Below are 19060 nucleotides of genomic sequence, written 5' to 3'. Positions count from 1 at the left end.
ATCCTGGACCTTCGACATTCCATTTCGGCTGGAAGACGGAAGAAAGCTCCCATGTGGTCAAGAAGTGACCACCCTGTCCAAACAGGCACCAACAGCATCTTTGCCGGTCTGCATTTTCGAGGCTCCCGCCGGATCCCAAAGAATCTGCGACTCAGGACACGGACTTCCAGACATCTCTGACGCTGACCTGTGCTCCCAGCAAAGCTGAGACCTGTGGTGGACACGAGGGACTTTGGACCGGAACTCCTGGACATCCTGCATTTTGCTACCTGCATTGACTTCCCGAGGTATCCCGAAGTTGTGCATTGGGGTGCTTGAAGCCCCAGCCCGAGCACCTTTTGCACCGAAGCTCGGAGGCCCACACTCCACGAGTGTCCCGTGGACCCACATTGTGCATTTCCGCTCGACGCTTCCTCGCGGTTCGTAGTCAGTTGGCTAGTGAGCCCCCAAGAAGACCAATCCTTGAATCAACTTGCTTTCCTGGTTGCTCCAGGCTTGCCCCAACTTCCCTGCAAAGGAGAAGGTCCTTAGACCTTGCTGGTCTGCACCGAAGCCAATCTCAACATCCTGCCTGAGTTGCATTTGCCAAGGCTTGTTGGGTCCAGTCCGGATACCGATACCGCAGTCAACTAGATCCTTGGTGGGACAGCTCGAATCCAGCTCCTGGTCGTCGTCGATGCTTCCTGGACCTCGTGGCTGAAGAGACAAACTTCACCTTTTCACCTGAAATCACCCGACATCTGGTGGCATCTTCCTATCGCCGCCCTGGTCACTGGCTAGTGGCCCAGACCCTGTGTCCTCTGCTTTCAGGTTCTTCACATCTCCGATCCACCCAGACACTTTTCCTCTGGTCGCCTGCAGCACTTCTTCGCAGTTCTCCATTGGAATCGAGACCGAAACCCGACACGCAAAGACATCTATGCACTTGGCTTCCCTGGGTGAGGTAACACGAGTACTCCAGTGCTCCCGTGGGTATTGACTCTCCAAGTGTCCTAGTCTAAAAGGGTTCCATCGCAGTTCACCTCCTTGTACCCTTAATCTTTAAAATTGTAACTTGTTCGTTTCCCGTAGAAATTCAATGGTAAACCGCTGCTGTGTTTAGACACTGCACGCATCTCCCGTGGGCCTCCTACATCCTAACCTTTGGTTGTTCTGAGTAGCCCCAGCGATTCCACAGGCCCTAGGCCTGCTTTCTATCCTCACGTGGTTCTTATACCACTATTACAGTATATTTGGTTTGTGATGCCCCTAGGGCAAATCGTATACTGTGCAACTTATCGTATGCTAATTAAGTTCCTTGTATTGTACTTTTACCTCTGACCTCATAAAAAGTGCAAAGGGGTTGTGTTTAGAATAAATACATGTTCAAGGCATATGGGCTGCAGATGGTACATTATGAATAGATCGCCATCTGGTGTTGGGCTCGGATGATTGCACTTTGTTTTTCTCTTGGAGAGTCTTTTGTATCTTGGTGACTCCTCCTTTGATTGGTAGTGCGCATGGGCATCGGCTCCATCCTTAGATTGGTTTTTTCCGCCATCGGGTTCGGATGAGGATTGAGACGCTCCAGATCGACTTCGAGAAGAAGTGACTTATCGGCGCGTTTTCCCTTTCCAATTCGACGGTATTGTTATCGAACACGTTTCATTTCCATTCCGGCGCGTTTCGACTTCAACATCGAAGAAAAAACTTTGATCTACGTCGACGAACAGGAGACCTTTCGCGGCGCAGTCAAGCCCGGAGTCCATGGAAAGGACTCCATTCAAGAAATGTCCAACGTGTGGTGCTAAGTTCCCACACAAGGACCTACACGAGGTGTGCAACCTCTGCCTATCTCCTGAACACGAGTCCAGGGACTGCGAAGCCTGCGCAGCATTCTCCTCCAAGTCGACGATTAGAAACCGTCGAGCTCGGAGACACGAGGTTTCCAGAATGCAGTCGGAGGCGATCCCGGAGCTGTTCGAAGACCAGCACCTCGATGAAGAAGAAGATCATGAAGATCAGTCGGGGTTGGAAGGGGACGAGTCGTATGTCGAAGAATTCGACGTACAACAAACCGTGAGTGACGACGTCCCCTTACCAAAAAACCGACCCCGTGTGGTAACGACCCCGCCTTCGAGCCCGGTCAAACCGCAGAAAAAAGTTTCTGACGCCCCGCCTTCGGGCCCGGCAACGAAACCGAAACTGAAACCGAAACACTCGGTCTCCCACCATGTCGGATCCGAGAAACGGTCGACATCGACTTCGACGCCGAAGCTTCATGCAAGGGAAAGCTCGGCATCGAAACATTCCATGTCGAAACAGAAACATGATTCGACGTCGAAGACTCACTCGACACCGAAGAAGTCGGAATCGAGTAAACACTCGGTGCCGAAAACACCGAACATTGACGATCGAAAACAAAAGCCCCTTTCGGAACCAAGGCCTTCGGTACCGATACAGGAGCAGCAGGCAGATCCCAAACAAAAGATTTGGTTTATAGATCCGCAAACTGGCAAAGTAGTGACGAAGAAGAGGAAGAATGAACAGATAGAAGACAAATCTCTTCCTTCAAAAAAGAGAACACTGGGGACAAATACAACTCCTCCTACTTCTCCTCGACCTAAAGTCACACCCTCTTCTCCTATTCCTCACACTATGCCAAATATTCCTGCACCTTCTACACCAAGACCATCTACACCTCAGTCTGATGTAGACAGTGATCCAGGGGAGAGAGAACCTCAAGGGGATGATGAAACTATCCCAGATGAGGATGACCCATGGGAAAATTATAACGTAGGATCAGATGATAACGACCCAGAGTTATATCCCTCAAAGCCTTCACCACCTGATGATAACACAGGGTTTGTACAGCTCATTAATAGGGCAGCAAAATATCATAAAGTAGATATACATACAGAACCTCTAATAGAGGACTTCCTATTAGAGACGCTACCTAATGCACAAAGAACAGCAGGTACTCTTCCTATGCTGAAGGGTCTTCTCAGTCACACAGAAGAAATATTCAAAGACCCAGTGAGGGCTAGGGTGTTAAACCCAAGAATTGATAAAAAATATAAGGCGGCTCCAAAGGATCCAATATTTATCAAAGGACAGGTACCTCTGGACTCGCTTGTAGTTTCAAACGCTCGTAAAAGAGCGAACTCATTATCTACAGGAGAGGCTCCTCCACCTGATAAAGAGTCAAAATTAATAGATGCATCAGGCAAGAGAGTAGCATCACAAGCGGCAAATAGCTGGCGTATAGCCAATACACAGGCACTACTTGCACATTATGACAGGGCACATTATGATGAATTAGAAAAACTCATCACACATCTCCCCAAAGAACATCAGAAAAAGGCAGATCAGTTAATACAGGAAGGAAAGATAATAACTAATACTTCCATTAAGTGCGCCCTAGACGCAGCAGACACTGCAGCAAGATCCATCAACACCAGTGTCATGTTAATGAGACATGCATGGCTTAGAATCTCAGGATTCAAACAGGAGGTACAAACGTCTTTATTGAACCAACCCTTTGATCAAAAAACACTTTTTGGCTCAAGCACAGATGAGACCTTAGAAAAAATGAACAAAGATACAGAAACGGCTAAGTCAATGGGAGCATTGCAACAGCCAACACAAAGAGGTTCCTTTCGTAGACCACCTATAGAGGAGGCTCAAAAAATACAGGAACAAATCAGCAATCCACCTCTTTCACACCTACATCACCCAAAGGTAATTCAAGAGGTAGTTACAGGGGTAACAACAACAAGGGTAGAGGCCGCGGAAATAATAACAACCGCAACGCCTCAACCCCAAAACAGTGACTTCATAGAACTTCCCCCAGACCACATAACACCGGTCGGGGGACGTCTATCACAGTTCCTACCTGTCTGGGAAAACATCACATCAGACAAGTGGGTGAGACAGATTATCCAACATGGTTATTGCCTAGAACTCACAGCTACCCCACCAAACATTCCCCCCAAACAGCGTCCAATGAGTCAAGATCATATGACATTGTTAAAGGAAGAAGTACTAGCACTTCTACAAAAGCATGCAATAGAGAAGGTTCCAAAACATCAACAAGGGACAGGAGTATACTCTCTATACTTCCTAATCCCCAAAAAAGATGGGTCCCTAAGACCAATCTTAGACCTAAGACCTCTCAATGCATACATAAATTCGGAACATTTCCACATGGTCACGCTCCAACAGGTACTCCCTTTACTGAAGAAAGGGGACTTTCTTTCTACACTGGATCTAAAAGACGCTTACTTTCATATCCCAATTCACAAAGCCCACAGGAAATACCTAAGGTTTGTAGTGGAAGGACAACATTATCAATTCAAAGTCCTTCCGTTCGGGGTCACAACGGCACCAAGAGTGTTCACAAAATGCCTAGCTGTGGTGGCAGCACACCTGAGAAGACAACAAATACATGTCTTCCCCTACTTGGACGATTGGTTAATAAAGGCCAAGTCACAAGAAGAATGTCTTCACAACACACAGAAGACAATTCAATTGCTGCACCACCTAGGGTTTACGGTGAACTACAAAAAATCACACCTGCAACCAAACAAGATTCAGCAATATCTGGGGGCTACTATAGACACAGAAAGAGCAATAGCATACCCCAATCCGATCAGGATACAAACAATGGTCGGGTTAATACAAAGATTTCAACCACAACACTCACTACCAGCACGAGTGTTTATGCAACTGTTAGGCATGATGTCCTCCTGCATGCCAGACTACAAATGCGTCCACTACAGGAGTGTCTAGCGACACAGTGGAATCAGGCTCAAGGTCAGATTACAGATCTGGTGTTGGTAGACGACCGTACGCATCGCTCTCTGAAGTGGTGGAACACAACAAACATTTCCAAAGGACGGTCGTTCCTAGAACCGATTCCACAAGTGATAATAACAGCGGACGCATCGCTCTCCGGATGGGGAGCGCATATGGACAAATACACAGTGCAGGGGAAGTGGAGTGTGCAGCAAAAGAAACTGCACATCAACTACCTGGAACTATTAGCGGTATTTCTAGCACTAAAAGCTTTCCAAATGCAAATAACAAACAAGGCAGTCCTGATCAGAGCAGACAACATGACTGCAATGTATTATATTCAAAAACAGGGGGGGACACACTCTCTCCAACTATCCAAACAAGTACACGAATGGGAGCTGCACGACCAAATACTGCAGCCATTCTTCCAAAGATGGGGGCAACCAGAGATAGATCTGTTTGCCAATCATCAGAACGCAAAATGCCAAAACTTCGCTTCCAGGTACCCACACCAACGGTCCCAGGGCAATGCACTATGGATAAATTGGTCCAACAGATTTGCTTACGCTTTCCCCCCTCTCCCACTAATTCCGTTAGTGGTTCGGAAACTGCAGCAGCACTCAATGACAATGATACTAGTGGCACCCACGTGGGCAAGACAGCCGTGGTTCACCACGCTACTACAACTCTCACAGGTGCCACATCAAAAGCTAAGATTATTACCCTGCATCTTACACAGAACCATGGAGAAATAATGCACCCAGATCCCAAACAATTGAACCTAGCGATCTGGCTCCTGAGGTCATAGAGTTTGGATATTTAGATTTACCACCAGAATGTATGGAAATCATTAAACAAGCAAGACGTCCTACCACCAGAGCATGCTATGCAGCAAAGTGGAAGAGGTTTGCTATACACTGTAACAGTAAGCACATCAACCCTCTGGACGCATCCACTAAACAGATCATTTGCTATTTACTACACTTGCAGCAATGTAACTTAGCATACACCTCTATCAGAGTTCATCTCGCAGCTATAGCGGCGTACCTACAAAACAGGCAACATCTTTCCCTGTTCAAAGTACCAGCAATTAAAGCTTTCATGGAGGGACTCAAAAGAGTCATTCCACCAAGACGACCACCTTCCCCAGTCTGGAATCTCAACATAGTACTTACCAGACTAATGGGGCCACCATTTGAATCTATGCATAGGTGTGAAATACAATTCCTCACATGGAAGGTGGCCTTCCTCATAGCTATCACGTCACTTAGAAGAGTAAGTGAGTTGCAGGCTTTTACGATTCAAGAACCATTCATGCAGTTACACCAAAATAAAGTGGTTCTTAGAACAAACCCAAAATTCCTACCAAAGGTAATTTCTGCATTCCACATCAATCAGTCAGTGGAATTAGCGGTTTTCTTTCCAAAACCACAAACGGTAGCGGAAAGGGCCCTACATACATTGGATGTCAGAAGGGCAATATTGTACTATATAGAAAGAACACAAACTTTCAGAAAGACAAAACAGCTATTTGTTGCGTTTTCTCCTACACATAAGGGCAATCCCATCTCTAAAGCGGGCATTGCCAGATGGATTGTAAAATGTATTCAAATATGCTACTTAAAAGCAAAGAGAACATTAACTGTTCCTCCTAGCGCTCACTCTACACGTAAACTAGGAGCATCTATGGCATTTTTGGGAAACATTCCACTAGATGACATATGCAAAGCAGCTACCTGGGTTACACCGCACACCTTCACAAAGCACTATTGTGTAGATGTGCACACAACACAACAAGCTAGAGTGGGACAAGCTGTATTAAAGACTTTATTTCAGACAGTTGCAACAGACACGGGCGACCACCGCTAGGGAGAGAACTGCTGTATAGTCTATTCATAATGTACCATCTGCAGCCCATATGCCTTGAACGGAATATGCTACTTACCAGTATGCATCTGTTCTTGGCATAGAGGGCTGCAGAGTGGTACATGCCCTCCCAGCCTCCCCGGAAACCTGTGTCTGTTCCAACATTATCTTATTTAGATACACTTACATGGGCATTCCTATCTGTATTCTATCATACTACTCCATCTAACCCTACTATGGCAAAACAATCTAAGGATGGAGCCGATGCCCATGCGCACTACCAACCAAAGGAGGAGTCACCAAGATACAAAAGACTCTCCAAGAGAAAAACAAAGTGCAATCATCCGAGCCCAACACCAGATGGCGATCTATTCATAATGTACCACTCTGCAGCCCTCTATGCCAAGAACAGATGCATACTGGTAAGTAGCATATTCCATATATTTGATATATACCTTGTGTGGTGTGCTTTCATTTGGTACTCAAGAGATTATAAATGGTAAAACAACTTGCTTAACTCGTCTCCAAGTCTTAGCCTGAAGGCTGCTCTCCACAGCTACCACTAGGATAGCTTTCTATAAGGTTGACTTTATAACCTACCATCAATAAGGGTCGATTAGACTGGTGCAAGGTGCCCACTAGAATAGTGGACATCATATACCAGGCTAACTTCTCACAGTTATCAGTTTCACTGGCTCCTAATGATGTATTCTAATGATTACAACTTTTTTGCTAAACAGGCTGGAACCATCAAGCCGTCTGTCACAGGGACCAGTATCGCAACTGGTAAGTTTGGGGAGCAATGCTGCTTCTGAAAGATAGTCTCATATGTTTATAACCTATCCATTTACTGATTGATGTGCCTTAAGTAGAGATGGCTACTGTCCTTGCGCCATCCTTAGAAGAGCTGTCTAGGATGCCAAACAGGTGTCCAACGTTCAATGAAGCAATATCTTGTTATGGAGAAAGCCATTTCACTGACATCAGCTTTACACTTTGTAGACTGTTATTTACTGCTTTAAAAACAATTATTTTCTGCTTTAAAAACAATTATTAATCCGGCACTAGCAGCAGATTTGTTTTGTGATGAATACAGTAAGATTATTTGGATTTGCCTGGTGTCTACAATCTTTGTAACAGCAGGTGCGTTTGATATGAGATAGTCTATTTGTTCAACTGACCTAGTTTGTTTGATGCAGCGTTCCTGGATGTGTGTGTAGCAGCCTAAAATAATATTTAACAGCAATTTTAAGAGCCCAGATGCTGCCCGAAGTCCATGTTACAAACATTTGAACTAGCAAATGTACAGACCCTCTACAAGACATTACTGAATTCCCAGACCTTTCTCAAACCTTTTGTTTCTCCTCATTGCTTTACAGCTACTGTCAGTGGAAATGTTATTGTAAACACTGTTGCAGGCGTTCCATCTGCCACCTTCCAGCCTCTCAACAAACGTCTAGTGTCCCCAGTGGTGAGCGGTGCAGTGACGGTGAGAATGTCACAAATGTTCTTTGTGTAATCCAATACCCTGTAATCTTTCTGAAAAGATTGGTTTTAGTTCTTTGCTCTGTGTGTGTTTCAGCCGGCAGCCTTCTTTCACGGGTGCAGGTCCTCATTCAATAGATAAAGTGGGAGATGTCCTCATTTAACCTCTCTAAAAAAACAAAATGAGCAATTGGTATTTACCCATGTTAAACACTTTGCTCATGTGCTTATAATATCTTCGAAGACCCAATTAATATAATGGTCGAGCACACTTCAAAGACTTCCAGGGACACGTACCCCTAGATTTGCTGATTGTAAAGAAAGACTAAAAAACACTTTCTTGCAGGGAATGGAGATACCTTGCTTCCCGATATAATAAAAAATAGACACAGCAGGTAGGGCGGTAACGCAGTGGTGCATTGCCAGCTCACTGGCCCTGTTAATGCATAATAAAAAACACCCTGAGAGATGATGATGTTTCAACACTGATCTGATCCTCATCATAAAAAAGGCCCAGGACATTGACGAGGAGTTAGAAATATATCTAATACCAGTATTTGGTGTTTCCTTGCTGCAGCAGACCAAGTGAACGCTGGTGCCCTCCTTTGTCAAGCATGGCTTCAGATTTCAGGATTCTGACCAGAGATACAGCAGCATCTCATAGCTTTGCCGTTTGATAGCGAACATCTCAATTAGACATGGCACTAGACAAATATTGGAGACTCAGACAACAAAGGACAAGCGTGGGTACCCTTCAGTATCCGTTGCAAAAACCACTCATGATTTTGCAGCCTTGGTTGGGAAATTTTGCTGCAAAAAAAGCAAAATTTGCAGTCTAATAAGTCAAAAATGTGACATTTTTGCAGTAGACAGAAAATGTTCCTGCCAAAAATATTGCTTGCCTGTTGTCTGTCATCCACTGAGGACTCTGCCTAGTCAGTCTCTGACCTAGGAGAGTGACCAACAGCACCACACCTCAGAAAAAGAGGGTATCTGGTGCCAGAGAGCGAGTGTAGAATTTAATTTAAAAACTGCACTCTCCATTTCTGACAATCTTTAAATTCTAACAGTGCACAGGATTGCGAGGATGGTATCATAGACAACGTGAGCTATAGGTGCCAGATGAGTGCCTTGGTGGTGGAGACGGACAGGAGATTTCAGTCAGATGAGTCACGGGGGAGAGGAGGCACAAGGAACTGATGGACAGAGGAAAGGTTTGTGGAGGAATCGAGAGTCTGGCGAGTCGAAAGAAGTGCAGCGGAATGAAGGGTCAGCAGGGGCATGGGGGCAGAGAAGGAATGGAGGGTACCTTGCAATGTGCTCTTGTGCATCTGTTCTATAGTCTAAATGTTTGCCTCAAATGCTTAAGGGAGTTAGGAACTGTACCCTTAATTTTTAGGTTTTGCCTGCGCAGGGCTTGTGAAATCTCTTGTAGGCAGAACGCTTAAGAAAGGGCTCAGAGCCCACCCATTACTTACAATTGGGTGGCTTCCACTGCACTCTGATTTACTAGCTTCACATTGGGCAGCAGCTTGGGTTCCACTGTCTTCCTATTTTTTGACTGATCCATGGACCATGGACCAAGTACTGTTTCTGCCTGTATCCTTCCACTGGGCGTGGCACATTGGGGGTACTTTAATTTTTTTTTATTTGTTGCACTCCTTAAGAGTGCATGAGTTCTTAGTCTGTCTCTCCTGCTCCCAGTCATTGCTTGTGCCACCCCTCCGCCAACACTCCTCCTGCTGTTATTTTGCGTACTCATTTTTTTTCAATTTATAAAGCTTTATTCGACATTTGTCATAAAAGCATTCACCTAACCCTATACAATAAATACTATTTATAAAAATACTTCTAAAAATACATATTAAACATTAGATGTCGAATACTACATAATAAAAAGTATATAAAAATTACAACTACTCCCTCATGACCCTCTCAACCGCCCCTGTTGGGTTTAACCCCTCCCACTGCTGTCCATGGTGTTCTTTTATCTGCTCGCAAATTTATTGTCCGGTACCACAGACAGGTAAACAATAATAATCCTAAGCAAGCATTGACAATGCCAATAGGTTTCACCCATTTGAGACATAATGGCGTTTTCAAGGCTTTTTGAAGATGTAGTACTGCAGTACAGGCTTAAAGTAATCCAAAAAAATGCCATGACGTAGTCGGTATTGGCCTCTCCATAGCACTTTCTTTGTATTTGAGCTATGTTACACAGCAGCCTACGCTGCTCTGCAACATCATTTAAAAACATTGACACCGCAATATGTCTTGCATAGGCGAAACCTATTGGCGTTGCCAATGCTGGTTTTCTAAACAGTCACCAATTCTGCAGTTATGAATAGTCGATTTAATTTCGATTTGGACCTAAGTCAGTCACAGTTCATACACATGAATAGTTAATGTAGCATTCATTAGCGGCTCTAAGAAGGCTGCACTGCTTATGAACACACACAAGAGGACTTGCATAGGCTGTTAACAGACAGGAAACTGAGTCATTTAACTCATCTGTCATCAGCTCGCTGTGGCATATCAATCCTAGTCTCTCATGGGACTTTGCCTGGATGCCCAGCCTGGAATGTGCTCAACATCTGAATCCAACAGGTTGATGAGGAGAGAGTTCAGTTGTGGCAAAGTTTACCGGGACCATCAGTCAGCTCCTTTTGATAGTGTGCAGCAGAGTAGACTCCGCTTTCCAAATGAAGACAAACATTCTCCAAGGTTCAAAGTATCCCGATCATGTTTAATGTGAGTGTCTCTAACTCTGAGACAAGTGTTAATTCTCTCCCCCCTCTATGAACTAGCAGCCGTTTATATAGAGGTGAAGCACTTCCCTTAGCACTGCCCAGTCTGCAAATAAATCTGTGTCTATGTCCAGGCAATGTGGAACAGAAACTGCAACCGTATTAGGATTTAGAATTAATATGCAAATCTTGACAGAGTTTATTGTAAGAGTTCCATAATTGTATCAGTTTTTTGTCCTTTTGTGACCGAGAGAACTTTGCTGCTACTGCTGTCCATTCAGCCTGGAGTATGTGTACCAGACACTGAGTCCTTGTCTGATTTATTGCTTCAGTTGGAGAAGGGCTAGTGCCTTACAGACTATTTTCTGACCATGCACAGCTGATTATTGACCTGGTGGCCTTTGTAGTATCTGGAAAGTTTGTTTGAGGTAGTGTTGGGGCAGAGGTACATTGTGTGCATTTGCTGTTGAGGCAACTAACCCTCAGACTAGGCATACAAACTACATGGAAGGGGAGGCCAACTGGGTTTATGCTGGGCACCGTTACATATACAGGTATTGGCTTTACACATGCTGGAGTCCATTTTCTAACCCCATCCACAGCTCACCTTTCCTGTTTCTGGCCCACCTCTAGTGCATAGACCATTTAAATTCTAGCAAGCATTTTTGTAAAAATTGTGCTATATATATTCTTTTTTTTACACAAATGTTGATTTCACAGTTGTTGCAAATCCCAAAATGGCGATTTCCTGTTTGGAGTGGAGGGTGGGAGAGAACAGGAGCGGTCCGGAGATTCGGTTCAGAATTTTATGGGCCACAGATACAGCCTGCACTAAAAGGCAGCATAGGCAGTCCACTTTAGCCATGGCAACCACAGCAGTCTTTTCAGCTCAAACAGGCAGCAGTATAAATAATTCTAGTACTCATGGAGATTGTTCTATGAAAATGGCACTCTAAATCCAGAGGTGCCTCAGCCTTCAAACAGTGATCTTCTGTGTATTCTACTGAGTTTAAAGCACATTAAGTGGTAATCCCACAGCGGTGAAGCATAACCTCAGATCAGGGGTTCTGTCTGCTATTTTCTATGAGTATTTTTACATATTAGCGCTCTGTCACCCACCATGGACACACAGGCTGACAAGCAGCATCTCACGCTCGTTAGAAGAAGTGAAGGCATTGAAAGCAAATTAAAAAACCTTCATAGACTACACCTAGCCCATCCACCTCTTTTTATGTTTCAAACTCTAGCCAGGGAAGTGGTGGGCTATGAGTTTTAAGAGTCTCAGATCAGATTTTCTACTGCATGTCTTGAGGACACGGGGAATCCTGTAAGCTCTGCCCTATTCTTCACGAACATAAGGTTATAGGTTTTTTCTGGGCTCATTGGGATATATTTACCCAGGGGAGAAGGTACGCATGCTGCTCTCCTTTATTGTATAGGCCGGTTGATCCTGTGGTATATTTTGGGTGTTTTTGTTACCTAATTGGACTTTCTGGTCATCATGGCCGAGCCTTAAAGATCCTAATTTAAGGATGTGTGGTGCATGGAATTGTTTTACCCACATACAAAATGCATCTACTCTACTACCTTCTCAAATCTGGGCATAACTCATTCAGTTCTAAAATGGTCAATAACAGAGAGGGTCAGCTTCCCAGGGCATTGGATACAGATTTCTCAGGGTAGCTTTCAGTGAAAAGTGAGATTTTGTACATACCCTCAGGGGTGATGAAGGGCCAATTGAAACTGGCTACTTCAAAGGAACTAGAAGAAGGTTCTTCTGCAGAGTTGGGTCCCACTATAAGACACTCTGTGCCTGCTTTGAACATGCAAATGACTGGGTCTGGCAGTGACTCAAAGCTACACTATCTACCAGTGTGGGTTCTTCTCCCTAAAGGCTGAGGACAAAGTTGATGGACAAGGGTAACAAACCCTTTGTGTACTTTGTTGTTAGGGACACCCTCACAGGATGTCATTCTGCTGGTATACAAAGGGGACTTATGGAACCATTTGACCTTAAGGATGTTGTTTCCATTTTCCAATACCTCCGGGTCCATTGCTGGTACCTAATGTGTGTGGTAAGTAAAATACGTGCCAGTTCAGAGTCCTACCTTTTGGGATCACTAGGGCCACAGAAGTCATATGCATGTCTATATCCATGTGTCGATAATGAGCTGGTAAAGGGAGTGACTCATTCTCAGTGTCTTACCCTCACTCGGCAAACAGCTGAGTTGCATCATCAATGTAAAAAAAATCAGAACTGTGGTGAGAAAGTGCCTCTTTTGACATGGTTAGCCCCCACATTTGGCCTGGTATGGATGTGGTTTTGAATGTAGTGCACAGGGTCCCTACCAACCGTGTCCCCTGTGCCGGTGCTTCCTCCCTAAAAGCATATCCACAATTGGTATTTCTGTCCCCCCTGTAAGTCTCTAGTAAGAGGTACGTACCCTGAATACCTAGGGCCTGGAGGCTGAGGAGGGTCCCCTGGGACCCAATCTCTAGGACCATGTTACTGCCTTTGCAGCCTGGGTGCCATGCCAGCAAGCACTGCCTGAAAGTATTGGTAAGTCACCCCTAAGGCAGGGTGCACTGTACCACAGGTGAGGGTATAGCTGCATGAGTAGGTATGCCCCTACAATACTTGTCAATTCTTAAATATTGTAAGTGCCAGGTAAGCCATAAGTAGTACATGGGCTGGAAACTCAACAGTTCCCCAGCAACATGATTGCTGCACTGAAACAAGGAGTGTTTGGTACCAAACAACTCTTTGTAATAAATCAGCACTGTTGCCAGTGTGAGAATAATAAACCATGTACCCAGAGGGTACCTCGGGGGTGCCCCCTGAATGTCTACCGACCCTGGTGTGGTCACTGACTGGCTTTAGGCAGCCTGCCACACACACATGCTGGACCCCTGGGTGGAAAGCCTCTGTTTTCCGGGACCAGATACAATGCACATCCTGGGCAGAGGTGTCACACTTTCTCCCCCAGGATGTCCTTTTTAAAGCGACCCCAATCCTCTGCTGCTAGCAGCAGATGACAGCCCCCAGTTTCCACCCCAATTAAAGTGGCAAAACTGGGACACCTCTGCCAAGTTCACCTGCAAGGTGGTGGAGGCGAAGTGAAGCACATCTTTCAGTCCCTGCCATCTTGAATCACAGCTAGGTCAATGCCCCCTCCCATAGGAGGCGGGCATAATAGAGGGCGTAGTCACCCCAGGTGAGGTGCCCATTGGCATTACCTGTTATACCCATATATGCCTCCTAAATCTAATATTTAGGAGGCTCCCTCAGACCTTGAAGCTAGTTTCCTGCGATCTAAGAAGAAGGGTAAAGAAGACGACGTGCAGCGAAGCCTGAAGATGACTACTGACTTAACCCCAACCCTACCAGCCTGTCTCCAGCTTCAAAGACCCTGCAAGAAGACAGAGTCTGTCCTGCAGCCAGTGACTTCCAGAAACCCAAGGAAGATTACCCGAACTTTGACGAAGACCAGAACTCCTGAGGACAGCAATTCCCAAGAATCCAACACAAAGGACACCTGTGCCCTGTGGATCCGAGAGTCCTGTCCACTCTGCACCCGACGCCTACGTCCCGTGTCCAGGTGGCACACCATCCCAGAACAGGTTTCCCAGCGATCCTGATCTGAAGTCCAGCGTTGGCTGACCCCCCCCTGGACTCCCTGATGTCTGCAGCTTGAATCCAGAGTCTGCCCCTGACCGGCTCCAATAAGAATACTCCGAAATCTAAAGACACCCCTGCACCTAAGACCCTGGGCCTTGGTGAACTGAATCTAGGGTGCCTCCACGACCCTCCACATCTCTGCTTACCTCTGCTGTCGGTGGTCTCCCTTCTGCAACCTCCAGTGGGATGCTCGCAGCCTCATTGTCGAAAACAAAGTCTCCATTGTTAAGCATTGGGGGACCGATGCTGAATCTGCACTTGGATGCCCTCTGTGCCACTGGGGGTGTGTGTTGAGTGCTGCTTTGTGCCCGCCCGTGCTGGTCCTAGCCCCCTTAGCTTGGCCCCTGCAACTGATTTACCTACCTGCAAGCAGTGTGGCTTCGAGCACCCCCAGTCTCCATTGAAACGCATTGGGCCGAAGTCTGATTTTAGCCTCTGCACCTGGCCACCCCTGTGCTGATGGTGGTGCAGTTTTGGTACTCGCAAGGCCCTTGCCGACCTTTGGTCCCGAAGACTGGAAGTGTACGTTGGATACTTACCTGTAAAACCGCATATTTGTTTCCTCCATAGGATAACATTGAACAGTTTGTAAATTGCACATTTGAAAGTGAAAAGTATTATCTAAAAACGTACTTACTGCGGAGATCTTGGTCTTAAAATGAATCTCAGATAAAGCTTATTTTTCTAAAACTGGTGTGGATCGCCTCTTTGAGTCGTGTGTCCATTATTGGTCAATCTTGTGCAATAAATGTCTTACACTCCTCTGTGTTAGGCCTAAGGCTGCTTAACCACACTACCATTAACAGAGCACTTTGGGTTATACATTGATCCATGTATACTTTTGGGGAACCTCTGGACTCTGTGCACGGTATAATCACCTAGTGGCATACCATATACAGAGGCAGCTTTCTACACCAACTTTGAAGAGCAAAGACCTCTGCCCTTAGGAACTACAAATCCACCGTGGGGCCCACCTCTGCACCCACTGCCCAAATCCAAGTGGCCCACTGGTCATGTGAAGGTTCTCCAGTGCTACTGAGCAAGAGTCCACCTTGGGTTTACCCCTGCTGGACTCAACCTCGATGCCTGCAGCCTCAACTCGAAGACTCTCCCTGGCCGCGACCTTCCCGGTAAGACTTTTACGACACCTAAGGACACCCCTGCACCCGAAGCCCCTGGGCCTTGGGTAGTGCAACAAATGGTGTCCCAACATCCTCTAACATCGCTACTTACCTAGGCAGCTGTGGGTTTTCTTCGTCTGGCCTGACCCTGCTGCATTTATTCAAAATCGACTTTCACCCATTAGTTTTCACTGGGTGCCCAATGCTGTGTTGGCACTCTGCACCCTGGTGCTCCTGTGCCGCCGAGGGTGTACGTTTAGTGCTGCCTTGTGGCCCCCTGTGCTTACCTTAACCCCCAGAAACTGGGTTACCAAACCGTCTTACTCATCTGTGAGCAGCATCTCTGCTATTACCCCCTTTCTCCATTGGATAACATTGGCGCCAGATTCGGAATTTGAACCCTGCACCCAGCCGCCCCTGTGCTGCAGGTGGTGCAGATTTGATACTTACCAGAACCTTGCCTATTGCTAATTGCTTGTAACTTTTGAAGTTGAAAACAGATTTTTTTTTTTTTTTTTTTTTTACTTTGGCCTAATGCTTATTAAATGTAAATTGCTGACAAAACTGTTGATGCTAGAATTACACTGTGGTGTACAGAGAAACAGATGTTATTGAAAATAATGTGTTGATAAGAATTTTAGCCATTTACAGTCCCCAGTCTCAAAATGGACAGGTTCCCTTTCACAATGCATCTTTCTATAAATATTTATTTTTTCAACTTTTGTAGACATCTGGGACAGTGGTTGGCCAGGTAATGCATGGCCAACAGCGCACCGTAGCATCTTCTGCACTTCCTGCTGAAATGGTAACCATTACAACCAATCAAGGAGTGCGCACTGTGACCTCGGCTGCGGCCTCCACTGTCGTGCCTACGAGTCTGACTCCAGTTCAAACACAGACCAGGACGCTGGTGACGCAAGTCACACCAGGTAACTTTGTGGTGTGTCTCTGCAGCTCTGACTGCACTATGTTAATATATGAAAACACCCCATTCTTCGGATGCTGCAGGAGGACGGTAAAAGACCTACAAGGCTCTAAGACGTTTATGAATTAACTCAAACCAAGGACATCACTCATATTTGTATGCATTGATTGAGGTAGATGAGCCTGCTGCACTCTAACAGTATTGTGTGTAAATTGCAACCACTAGAGTCAGCCAAACGAACCAGAAGGGGGTGGTAGCAGTTAGTGCTCCTTTTTACATTCAGGGCTGGTGTCAAACAGCACAGTGCTGCCTTCTTCTAGTCCGTAATATACTGCACAGTTGTTAATAGTGCTGATGCCTGTCCTTGCTACACAAGCGTTTAACAGTAGGTGGTATAGTGCTAACGCTGCTGAAGCCAACATGGAATTTGTGTTTTTTACTCATGGATGGGTATTTTTATTTGCAGCTACAACAGTTGGAGTTCAGCTCACTGGGAAAACGATCACGCCGGCCCAGTTTCAGCTTCTCCGACAACAACAAGCAACCCAGGTGCAGGTGTCACAGATGCAAGCTCAGGCCCAGGCCCAGTCTCCAGGCCAAATGAAAACTGTAGGCAAGATCTCACAGGTAAGCAAGCATGTGCTGCTGTCCAGTGTCTAGAATCAATCAAAGCTGATCAACAGTACGTCATGCAATGTGGAGATCAACATTAAGAGAGAATCGTAGGAAGTTTGAACCTGTGCATCTTAGCAAGACCAGCATAAGAAATCAAATCTGAGCTCAATATCCCATGTTACAGAGCTGAAGACTCCAGCGAAGGGGAAGAAATTCAGAAGCCATATTGAATCCTTAGGTAGCATCTAATTAGTGAAGAGGATTTCAGCAGGCGCCTTGATTTTTGTTGGAAAGTTTTCATTACTCGGAAAAAGCAACTTTAAAAGTGAACTCTATGTTCTGATAAGATAGTGACACGGGTGAGTGTATTCAGGAAATATCCATTATAAATTCCTGTTGTAGGGTGTTTCTAGTAAAGTGTGATGTTTATGTGGAAGTCATTATTTCCATTAGAGTACACAGTATTTTATCCAACGTATCAGTCAGAAGTCTCAGTCTCAAAGCTGCCATGGTGTTACTTCTCCTGTTAATGCAGAATGTTTTAGGAGCTGGGGTTATATGAGCCTTTGGTCACTTATTTTGCTATGCTATTTTAGTAATGCGTGTTAGTAATATTTTACAAAAGCATCTCCTCCTGAAGTCACTATGACTTTGTCTACTTCAGGAATTTAATCTTTGCAGTTATAGGTAAGACACATGTTATTTTATTCTATCTTCAGGAACAGTTGATGAAATTGCAGAAACAGAAGCTGCAGCTTCCCCAGCAACAAACGGTCCAGCAGGGTGCACCAGCGCCACACACGACGCAGGTGCAGGTGTCACAGCAGCAGGCTCAACAGCTCACTACTGGCACTGTCCTGACTGGCACCACTGTAACAAATCTGCAAGTTGCACGCCTGGTGAGTTATCTACAGAAACCAAACCCATAACACGCATGCAAGATAAGTGACACTTGAGGGAAGCTTTGGATTGCAGGAAAGAGACCATAATCTGCAAGGATGGTTGAGTATATTCATATGCTGTAAGGATGGATGAGCATTAGAGGTGTGTGTGTGTATGTGTGTATATATATCCAATTATCTCTAATAGGTCAATAGCAAACCTTCATCTCTAGTGACAAGCCTTATAGTAGAATCAGGAGGATATTAATACAGGCTTGTGAATGGTTGGGCGGGGCATTACCATGTCATACTCCAGTGTTGAAGCTAAAAATGGACAGCCTAACAAGCTGTTTGCTCTTGCAGGCGTGGGCGGCTGGATGAGGAGCAGCGTGTCAGCCTCCAGTTACAGGTCTAGTGGCAGAATAAGGCTGGCAGCTCTAGTGGAAGGCTCAGCTTCTAGGTGGGATATGTAGTTTTGGGTGCTACCAGGATAATAATAAGCCTCAAATTTCGTGAAATACTGTGAAGGCGATTGGTGTCTGTGGAAGGGTGTTTGCAGCGACGGACCTGAATGAATAGCAGCAGGACAGGCCTTCACGTCAAGTGGGCTGGTGATATAGCAGAGTGAGCAGGGTAATAAAAAGTCTCATCTCCAGTGATAAGCATTGAAGCTGTGCAAGGCTGGCCTAACAGGCTGTATGCAGGGCAGGCCGGGGTGTTGGAAGAGAAGTAGAGCAGATCTTCATCACTAGTCACGCGCCTGTGACCTTTGAATGGGGAGGGGGTTTAGATACCTCCACCCCCTAATGCCAGATGTAGGGCCTGAACGACAGAGCCAATGGTAAGACTAGTCTTAAATAGATTCACCTAGACTGGAGAAATGAGGGCACTGAAAAGATGTCATTTTTGTAACTAATCCATAAAGTGGTGGGTTAAAAAAATGGGGATGGAAGAAAATTATTATA

The 19060-nt window shown here is 45.6% G+C and overlaps 1 protein-coding gene across 2 annotated transcripts in view; it reads left to right on the top strand.

Moving 5' to 3' along the window:
* The window catches only part of EP400 (E1A binding protein p400), a 657563-nt gene that overhangs the window by 505280 nt on the left and 133223 nt on the right, over positions 1 to 19060 (top strand). For both annotated transcript variants that reach the window (XM_086942653.1, XM_086942654.1), the window contains 5 exons: positions 7383 to 7428; positions 8022 to 8131; positions 16402 to 16603; positions 17066 to 17226; positions 17934 to 18113. In XM_086942653.1, the coding sequence (XP_086798779.1) occupies positions 7383 to 7428; positions 8022 to 8131; positions 16402 to 16603; positions 17066 to 17226; positions 17934 to 18113 (699 nt within the window). The remainder of the gene's footprint in view (positions 1 to 7382; positions 7429 to 8021; positions 8132 to 16401; positions 16604 to 17065; positions 17227 to 17933; positions 18114 to 19060) is intronic.

The sequence above is a fragment of the Lissotriton vulgaris genome, chromosome 11 (genome assembly GCF_964263255.1).
Source record: "Lissotriton vulgaris chromosome 11, aLisVul1.2, whole genome shotgun sequence".
Taxonomy (NCBI): domain Eukaryota; kingdom Metazoa; phylum Chordata; class Amphibia; order Caudata; family Salamandridae; genus Lissotriton; species Lissotriton vulgaris.
This window is presented reverse-complemented; position numbering and strand designations above follow the sequence as displayed.